This window comes from Acipenser ruthenus, chromosome 47, assembly GCF_902713425.1.
Source record: "Acipenser ruthenus chromosome 47, fAciRut3.2 maternal haplotype, whole genome shotgun sequence".
Taxonomy (NCBI): domain Eukaryota; kingdom Metazoa; phylum Chordata; class Actinopteri; order Acipenseriformes; family Acipenseridae; genus Acipenser; species Acipenser ruthenus.
Genome location: NC_081235.1, coordinates 8,868,192 through 8,878,966, shown reverse-complemented (window position 1 = coordinate 8,878,966; position 10,775 = coordinate 8,868,192). Strand labels below are relative to the sequence as shown.

General features: G+C 46.3%; 1 protein-coding gene across 1 annotated transcript; it reads left to right on the top strand.

The window, feature by feature from the left end:
- The first annotated feature begins 1,063 nt into the window (after positions 1-1,063).
- LOC117401285 (relaxin-3 receptor 1-like) lies at positions 1,064-2,929 on the top strand. Its single transcript, XM_034001850.3, has one exon. It carries the CDS (start codon positions 1,329-1,331, stop codon positions 2,559-2,561), a length of 1,233 nt encoding a protein of 410 aa, XP_033857741.1. The 5' UTR covers positions 1,064-1,328; the 3' UTR covers positions 2,562-2,929.
- Positions 2,930-10,775: the final 7,846 nt, after the last annotated feature.

The following is a 10,775-nucleotide window of genomic DNA, read 5'->3' as shown; positions in this document are numbered from 1 at the left end:
GGAGAACGCGCAGAACAATCAGCAGTGAGGAGGACGCGATCCTTATTACAAGCTCAGATGAAATAATCGCGTCACAAAAAGAAAAGGGCACAATGCTACTCAATTATTTTTTAACAAAACAAAAGTGTAAGTGAGAGAGAGAGAGAGAGAGAGAGAGAGAGAGAGAGAGAGAGAGAGGAGAGAGAGAGAGAGAGAGAGAGAGAGAGAGAGAGACACGTGGCGGATGGATAATGCCAGCGCCTGCACAAAGTCACACTCCCCGGCCGCCAGCACACAGCAGCCCTGAAAACTCAGAGGTGTTTTTAAAATCCCATGCTTAACAACGTGTCTTTTATTCTTAAACATTTGACTGTGTACGTGCAATTCAGGTGCAATTCAAGTGTTGAATACCACGTGCCTGAAGCACGACAGTGTCAAGAGCCTGTCGGGCCAAAAGTGCGCTACAAGCAGGTATCGGACCAGGTGACCCAAGCATTGAATCAAATGCGTAACTTACTCCCGTTCATGTGAACACAAGTGCAGAGGCAGTGGGCATGCAAACACATGCTATTACAACGCTAGGGAAGGCTTTACATTATACATGAGATTAAATATAAATAACACTCGAGCAGAAACTGCGCTGCCAGCATGGCGTGCAGAATAAACAACAGGAAAGTTTGTTTCAATGCCCTGCACCAACACGGTAATGGGATGGGCTGAGAATGCCAGACAAGGACAGGAAACGAACGAACCATTTGCTATAGCAGCGAGATAGAGTGAGAGAAGCGCGCAGGGGAATTCATAATGCCATCGGTCAAGAGTGTACCCGAGAACTACAGCCCTCACAGCCATGTGCACAATATTACTCCTTATACGTAAATTGCAATGCCCCGCCCCCCCTTCTATCTAATCTCAGTCAATCACAGTGAGAGGTAAACTTCTCATTTTGTGTTCTTCTGAACGGTGCGCTTGCCTCTCCGCATCCCTGCTCCGTGCCGGCTTGTTAAGTCTAGTCTCAGCTGCTCTGACAGCGCGGGGGCTGCGGGTTGGTGAGCGGGGGGGAGGGGGTTCTGGAGATCCTTTCAGCGCCTTAGACAGCGGCAACGAGCATGCGCGGTGACGGGCGAGTATAAAAGAGCACAAAGCCGCACAGGGGCTCAGGTGAGAGGAGAGAGCGAAACCGAAGACTTGAATTAACCACAGCAACCCGCTCACAGAAAAACAACACCGGCAACGGAAAGCAAGCGCAAAAGAGCCAGCGCACACAGAGCACGAGCGACGCTTCTGTATTTACTTAGTTAACTATTACTAGCAGTGTTGTTAATTGGATTATTGTTTTTAATTGCACAATGCAGAATAGCAAAGTTCACAACGACACAGAAGCAGTCCCGTTTGCTGTGCCTCTGAATTGCTGCAGCAGCGGGGTAGCGGAGCAGGAGGGGGACGGGGTGGGTTTGGGCTTCAACAGAACCAGAAACCAGACTTTGCTGGACTGGCTGAGGTACCTCACCATGGACGAGTCGGAGATCCACGGGGACGGCTCCAAAGCCACCCGCATCGTCATCGCCATGGTGTACTCCGTGGTGTGCGCGCTGGGGCTGGTGGGTAACCTGCTCGTTCTCTACCTGCTTTACTCCCAGCACAAGAAGAAGCGCTCCACCGTCAACTTCTTCGTCATGTGCCTGGCCGTCACCGACCTCCACTTCGTGCTGACGCTGCCCTTCTGGGCGGTGGACACGGCCATGGACTTCCGCTGGCCGTTCGGGAAGGGGATGTGCAAAATCATCAGCTCCGTCACCACCATGAGCATGTACGCCAGCGTGTTCTTCCTCACCGCCATGAGCGTGGCACGCTACTGCTCCGTCGCCTCCTCGCTGAAGATGCGCCCGCACCCTTGCGCCTGCTCCGCCAAGTGGGTCAGCCTGCTCATCTGGCTGGTGTCCCTGCTGGCCACCCTCCCGCACGCCATCTACTCCACCACGGCCCTGGTGACGGACGAGGAGCTGTGTCTGGTGCGCTTCCCGGACTCGGGCTGGGACCCTCAGCTCTTGCTGGGGCTCTACCAGACGCAGAAAGTGCTGTTGGGCTTCGTCATCCCCTTGGTGATCATCTCTCTCTGCTACATCCTCCTGCTCCGCTTCGTGATCAGCAAGAGGGTGCGGGGGGCAGGCAGCGAGAGCAGCCACCACCAGCGGCGCTCCAAGGTCACCAGATCCGTCACTGTGGTGGTCCTCTCCTTCTTCCTCTGCTGGCTCCCCAACCAGGCTCTGACGCTGTGGGGGGTGTTCATCAAGTTCGACCTGGTCCCCTTCAGCAAGGCTTTCTACAACGCGCAGGCGTACGTGTTCCCTCTCACCGTCTGCCTGGCTCACACCAACAGCTGCCTCAACCCCGTGCTGTACTGCCTGATCCGCCGCGAGTTCAGAGCCCTGCTCAAGGAGCAGCTGCGCAAAGTCACGCCCTCTTTCCGGAGGATCAGCCCGGTCCTCTCCAACTTCACGCCCAAGAACAAAGCCGCCGAATCGCCGCTGGTGATCATACAGATGGACAGGGGGGCCTCGGTGCCTCTGTGCTGCGGGTAGAACAGCTCACCCGGGAAAAAATAAATAAATAAATAAGAATTTAGGAATCGTAATTCTGTGTAATCTGGATCAAAGTAATCCAGCAGAGGCGTTTGCTGACAAAACTGATCAAAACTTTCCAGATAAAAGTAATCTCGATACAAAATCCACGATTACAAAATCCTAGATCAAAAATCACTCAAAATTACAGGTTTTGAAAAACCGGCCCCTGAGGGTTCGGAGTGACTCTGTACAAAATTATTATTATTATTATTATTATTATTATTATTATTATTATTATTACTGTTATTGTTATTGTTGTTATTATGATGTATATATATTTTTTTATTATTATTATTATTATTATTATTATTATTATTATTAATATGACTCTGTACAAATTATTATTATTACTGTTATTATTATTATTATTATTATTATTATTATTATTATTATTTATTATTATTATTACTGTTATTGTTATTGTTACTGTTATTGTTATTGTTGTTATTATGATGTATATATTTATTATTATTATTATTATTATTATTACTGTTATTGTTATTATTATTATTGTTATTACTGTTATTGTTGTTATTATGATGTATTTATTTCTGTATATATTCATGTATTTATTTATTTAAAGAGCTTTAAGATAGAACGCCGTGTTTTCGCGTGTGAAGTTTTAATTCGGATGTAATATTTTGTAGTGCGCACTTGTCTTTCTCTTTCAGTTACACGCTCAGCGGTTAAGAAAAGCGGTGTCTGATGATATGCTGATAATGAAGACACGGAGGAGCCGAGGGGACGGGTTCAACGAAATCAACCCACACAAAAACTCAATGAACCGCAGGGGTCACGTGTCCATGTCGCAGGGGTCACGTGTCCATGTGCCAGCTGAACTGCGTAAACAAACAAAGAAAAAAGAATCAATCGAGGAGATGAATCACCGCGGGACCTCGTCTAGACTCGAACGCGTCTTTCTAGAACACGTTCTATAGAATTCTGTGGTGTTCCATATTCTGTTTAAGCTTCACTGCTTTAATAAAATATAAGCTTGATTGTAAAATCTCTGAAGTTTTTCAATAAAAGTCCAATAAATCTATAAACATGTCTCTCTTTCATGTGCGGGAAACATTTTATATAAAAAAAGAGTGCAACGGAAAGGAAGGGCATCGCTTAAATCAACAGCAACAACATGGCCCCCGTTTAATACACGCTGTGCTTTTAAGAATAGTATTACTTTAGACCGCCTTAAAATACCAATTGTAGGTTATAACACAAACTATCTATAACACAAACTAACACATATCTATAACACAAACTATCTATAACACAAACGAACACATACCTACAACACAAACTACCACATACCTATAACACAAACTATCTATAACACAAACTAACACATACCTATAACACAAACTATCTATAACACAAACGAACACATACCTATAACACAAACTATCTATAACACAAACGAACACATACCTATAACACAAACTATCTATAACACAAACGAACACATACCTATAACACAAACTATCTATAACACAAACTAACACATACCTAACACAAACTATCTATAACACAAACGAACACATACCTATAACACAAACTATCTATAACACAAACGAACACATACCTATAACACAAACTATCTATAACACAAACTAACACATACCTATAACACAAACTATCTATAACACAAACGAACACATACCTATAACACAAACTATCTATAACACAAACTATCTATAACACAAACTAACACATACCTATAACACAAACTATCTATAACACAAACTAACACATACCTATAACACAAATTATCCATATCATTAACCGCTTACACCTTTACAAGGTCGCTGTTAACACAAACTACCTATAGCACAAACTAACACAAACTACCTATAGCACAAACTAACACAAACTACCTATAGCACAAACTAACACAAACTACCTATAACACAAACTAACACAAACTACCTATAACACAAACTACCTATAACACAAACTAACACAAACTCCCCACCTTCCTATCACCTTTGAGGGGTGCAAAACACACTGGAGAGTGCTCGAGACGTGGTCTGTGAGACAAACCGCTGGATAATCAAATACACAAGCGGGAGAACGCGTTTTACATCATTATTAATTAGTTACCTCATTACCTGTCATCTTAATTCGGGTAATTTAGTTAATTAGTTGGCTGTGCGTTTCATTCGCTCTTACACCCCCGCTCACACGATTGCAATATAATTGTGAGAGCGGCAGGCGAGCGTGCTGTCAGTCATTTCACTGGAGTCATTAAGTCTCGTGTAATAACACGTGTCGATCGCTGGTTCCTCGGGTTGTAATTACAGGCTGTTTCCATTCATTCATTTCGCTTCATTAACGGGAAGCGCTCACTGTAGCCGAGCCTGCACAACGCTGCAAAATTGACCGAAGCCCACAGGTGTGAGTAATAGGCTTGCTGGATCAGATATGAGAACCGCAGATCAATAACCAGTCAGAGTGCTCTCTCAGGGCTGGCAGCTAGGGGTCTGGAGACACAGGACTGAACGACAGGCAGGGGATTCTCCGTCCGTCCATCCGTCCATCCGTCTGTCTGTCTCCTTGCTTGCAGAGTCCTGAGGGGGGATGTCTGTCTGTCTGTCTGTCTCCTTGCTTGCAGAGTTCTGAGGGGACGGTCTCAGGGGGTCTGTCTGTCTGTCTCCTTGCTTGCAGTCCTGAGGTGGGCGTCTGTCTGTCTGTCTGTCTGTCTGTCTGTCTGTCTGTCTGTCAGCATCCTGGCTGAGAGCAGCCAGTACCTTCTAAACAAACAATAATTAAGACAAAGAAATGCAGTAACTGTGAGGTAGGGTGAAAAACCCAGCACCCTACGAAGTGATGCACACACGCCCGCACTCCCACTCCTGTCCCGCCCGGGCTTGGTGTCTCTCTCTGGGTGTTCTGCTTGTGTTTGTAGAGATGCTTTTTATTATTCCAGGTAAATGAGGTCGCTTCCACACCAGTGCAAACTGACAGCCTGAACTAATCTCTTCCACTGGAGAGTTCAAACTGAGAGCCTGACCCTAATCTCTTCCACTGGAGAGTTCAAACTGAGAGCCTGACCCTAATCTCTTCCGCTGGAGAGTTCAAACTGAGAGCCTGACCCTAATCTCTTCCGCTGGAGAGTTCAAACTGAGAGCCTGACCCTAATCTCTTCCACTGGAGAGTTCAAACTGAGAGCCTGACCCTAATCTCTTCCACTGGAGAGTTGAAATTGAGAGCCTGACCCTAATCTCTTCCACTGGAGAGTTCAAACTGAGAGCCTGACCCTAATCTCTTCCGCTGGAGAGTTCAAACTGAGAGCCTGACCCTAATCTCTTCCGCTGGAGAGTTCAAACTGAGAGCCTGACCCTAATCTCTTCCGCTGGAGAGTTCAAACTGAGAGCCTGACCCTAATCTCTTCCACTGGAGAGTTGAAATTGAGAGCCTGACCCTAATCTCTTCCACTGGAGAGTTCAAACTGAGAGCCTGACCCTAATCTCTTCCGCTGGAGAGTTCAAACTGAGAGCCTGACCCTAATCTCTTCCACTGGAGAGTTCAAACTGAGAGCCTGACCCTAATCTCTTCCGCTGGAGAGTTCAAACTGAGAGCCTGACCCTAATCTCTTCCGCTGGAGAGTTCAAACTGAGAGCCTGACCCTAATCTCTTCCACTGGAGAGTTGAAATTGAGAGCCTGACCCTAATCTCTTCCACTGGAGAGTTCAAACTGAGAGCCTGACCCTAATCTCTTTCGCTGGAGAGTTCAAACTGAGAGCCTGACCCTAATCTCTTCCACTGGAGAGTTCAAACTGAGAGCCTGACCCTAATCTCTTCCACTGGAGAGTTCAAACTGAGAGCCTGACCCTAATCTCTTCCACTGGAGAGGTCAAAACACAGAGAAAGTCTCAGATGCCTGGTTCTATGCTGCCCTGCCCAGCCCCCCCCCCCCAACCCCCCAACCCCCCAACATACAGGAATACACACAGACACACAACACAATACAGGAATACACACAGACACACACACAAACACAATACATGAATACACACAGACACACACACAAACACAATACATGAATACACACACACTCACACACGCACGCACTCACACACACACTTCCTACAGGCTCATAAGTAAACGATTTCTCGGACGCGTCTGTCATCTCCTGCCAGGGGTCACGAGCAGCCCTTCCTAACTGCAAATGAATTAATTATCTTCCGGCTCTCATCTCCCGCTACCAGCGTCACTTTTCATTAAACACAGAGATTTTATAATTTATATTCCTGCAGGATTTGACTCTCTCCGCACGAATTAACTGCGGTCATTCTTCAATGCCCGAAATCTTTAAAGCTGTGCTCCAAAACATCCCCCCCCCCCCCCCCCCCCGAGTCCGAGTCCGAGTCAGGCTTCATCACTGCTTACTTCAACGTTCGCTCATTTCAAAGGTGCTCTGAACACTGTGTGTCGAGGGAGTGAGAGACTGAAGACTTACATCCTCTGAAGCTTCAGTCATTGGCTCTGGAAAGCGTTAGCAAAGCCTTGGTCTCCTTGGACTCCGTTTCCTCCACACCCTCCCCTTCCATTCCAGACTGCAAAGAGCAAGCCAGTTAAACACACAGGAACCGTGAACTTGTCCAGCAGCAGACTGGCCACAGTGCATCAGTGACTGCTGATTCATTCTTCCCCAGTGCCTGGACACACACACACAGGGGTTCAAGTGTGCATTTACCAGGCTTCGCTACACTTCACCATGCATCTGCCACGACTTACTGCCTATCGTTTTAGAAACACTAGGACATAGTGACAGCCTGCGCAGTATATGAGTTATTGAATTGATTTCTGACTGAAATACAGTGTGACGTTCACGAGCCTGCCATAGGCCATTGTTGGCATCTTGAAGAACAGTCTCAAGAATATCCAACTTCATTATAACTCTTTAAAACTCTGTGAATAAGCCGGGCTAAAAGAACCTCAGTGAAAAAACAAACAAACAAACAAAAACGTTTAGACTAGAAGTCTTTCTCAATGTCTAGACTGAAGAAATTCAGAAAGACTCGCAGTGGAAATGTCTGTTATTGGATTTACGGAAGTTTATTTTGACATTTCTAATATTAGCCCCCTGTGGGTGTTTTAAAAGGATGAGTCAGAATTGTATTTTGAGTGACAGGCAGCTGTGCCACCTGGACAGATCAATGTGGTGAAGCTACAATACAAGCACAGTGTGGAATACAGGGCTGCAGTGTGGAAGGCAGCGGGTTTGAGGAGCTCAGTGGTCAGCGAGCTGGGCTGCAGTGTGGAAGGCAGCGGGTTCGAGGAGCTCAGGGGTTAGCGAGCTGGGCTGCAGTGGGTTTGGTGTAAATTGATAAGCCTGGTTAGTTCTCAGTAGCTCAGTGAATTCCAGCCCTCGAGCACAGTCTCCTCCCTTACAGCAGCATTGCCATGAAGATGTCCTACATACCCCCCCGCCCCACACGCACACACGGGGAGGGTTTGCTATTACTGGAATTATTATTATTGATTAATACTGGATGAGCTGGGTGGGAAAACACAGAAGCCTTTGACAGGATTAGAGCCGCAGGACCCAGCCAAGGTTTGCCCATTGCCAAAGCAGAACTCCATGCACACGCTCCCAGCCTCTGCACTGCGGTCAAAGGTGATTCAGGAAGGGTAAAGTAACACTGCGGCTGCACTATACCTGTGCAAACGGGATTGAGCTCGTCAAACCCACCGTCTTCCATTCCCCTGCGCTCACCCTCTTATCATGAGCGCAGGGTCTCCCCAAAAAAACCCTGTCAAGACAGAGGCCTGTCATGAGAGAGATCAACCACCCCCCACTCCACTCCACTCCACTCCACTCCACCCCACTCCACTCAAACAGAATGTGTTAACAGCCTCTGAATCGCTCAGTAATCCAGCACTTCACAAACACGATGCCTCCTCGATTGCTGACTTACTCGCTCGCCTTGCTTAGCTCCGCAGAAATTATTATTCTGTTACATATTCATGAGAAAGGAAGAAGAAGAAAAAAAACACTTCAAAATTGGGTCCGCAGGGAGCGCATTTCATTTGAAGAAAGGGCTGTGCTGGTAGAAAATGACAAGGACAGATGACAAGCAGACACGTCTGCTGCTTTTAATTGACTCCGCTGGTTTCCATCAAACTTCAAAAGGGCTTCAAACCTACATGGAAGAGAGCAGAAGTTTTCTCGTTCCCTAATAACCGAGAAGTGTTTCAATTTCCTACCAGCACGGAACTCGACCCCCACCTTTCCTCTGGGGAGCACAGACCTCCTTCTCAAACTGACAGGTTTAACTGCCCCCCCTGGGGCCCGAGATTCAATCTCCAGCTCTCTGCTTTTTATCGTTTTGAAGAGTTGCGAAAAAATGAAACCCTGTTGAAGCAGCGCGCTGTGACTTGGCTGCTTGCATCCCCTCTTCCACTTTTCCTTCTCTCTTCTTCCTTCACTCTTTCCCCCCCCTCTCTTTTTCCCTAGGTCCAGTAGCAGTGCTCTTTGATGATATCAAGGCTATTTGTTGACACAATGAAGTAAGTTGTGTGTTGTCTCCCCTCCTTTCTTTCCCTTCTCCTCTCTCCTTCCCTCCATCACTCCCTGATAAAACGCTGCTTTGATCACAGACGGCAGCTCCCGACCCCGCGCTTCACATCCAATGCAGGGAGTGCTCGGTCAGCGTCTCATCTCTCTGTGTTTTATTTATTTATTTTTTTAACTGCCTTTTTGAAGATTACAGAAGGAAATACAATCCTTTTTTACAAAAGGCTCAATGCCGACGGATCGGCCAGAAAGCAATTTGCTAAAAACACAAGTTCCCAGTGGAGGAGGAGGAGGAGGAGGTGGAGGAGCGAGGGGGGGGGAGAAAGGTGAAAACAAGCCCACAGGATCCAAACTGATCAGAGCCGCTGAAAGGGGCGCGTCTAAATGTTTATTCTGCAAAACACAGCCCTTCAGATGCTTTCACGACGCCTCAATGCAAAATAAGAAAGTGAAGCCTAAAAACGATGCATTTCTGGTGTATTTCCCTCCTCACAGTGATGATACAGCAACTCCGTTTTCTATGTTCTGAGCTTCCTAGCCGGCATAAAATGTCACCGCTCTGATTACAGGCATATCACACATTATATATATATATATATATATATATAAGAGCAGCCTTGAATAACAATCTGAATGCAAGCTCCCTGTGCTGGTGTTGCTGTTTAATTACAAGGCAGCTCATTATTAATTTACAAGAGAGCGCAGTACAGGCTGCAGCAACAATCAAGGATGGCCAAGAAGCGGTGAGAAAGCTAGTCTATAAACCAAAATAGAGGAGCTTCAAACATAAAACGACTTATTTATTTATATACATATATATATCTATATATATCTATATAATAATTTATTACACTAGGTGCGTCACTTCCACAAACCCAACTTCCAAAGTCACCCACGGTATACTTGTCACTTAGAAGTGGTTTCTATTAACTTAAGGATTACAGAACGACACTCAAGGCAGTCCAGTTTTATCTGTGTTTCAAGTTCACAGCAGAGCTACAGAACAGTCTAATAGCTTAGCTATTCAGGGGTCCTAATACAGAACCCAGCGCAGACCAAAACACGCCCATTATTACTGTGCGGCTTCTTTACATCGCCTGTTCTACTTATAAAAATATATCTGAATTACAGGAAGGTCACGGATCACTCACAGCAGTAAACCAATGCAGAGAGCTTGGGGGGCCAAGGAATCGGAAGCAAGCTCATCCCTGAAATCAGAGTTTTATATAAAATAAAAAATAATAATATACAATTAAAAACGGCTTCCTTTGCGAAATGCCCCCGCCTGAATGGCGCCCCCCCGTGGAGCCCTGGATGGAAGCGCGTCTCTCCCGTGGGGCAGGAAGGAGGCAGTCTGAGCCTCACGCCCCCGCAGACACTGGCACTGCTGTTCTTGTAGAATCTCGTTCTCTCACACTGTGTAATCACCTTCTTAGGGATAGCATCGTGACTTTATTTTTGTAATGTTTTTTAATAAAGTGCATGTGGTCTCCTTCAACCCCCCCCCCCCCCCCCCCCCCCCCCCCCTCCCCGAGGCGAAACACCAAGTTGCTGTAAAACAGCTCCTTCTGTAAAGAACTCACGTTCCAGGTGCGAATCAGACATCCGTTTGGGGATTAATTTCAACTAAGCAGCTACTTTGAAAATATAAC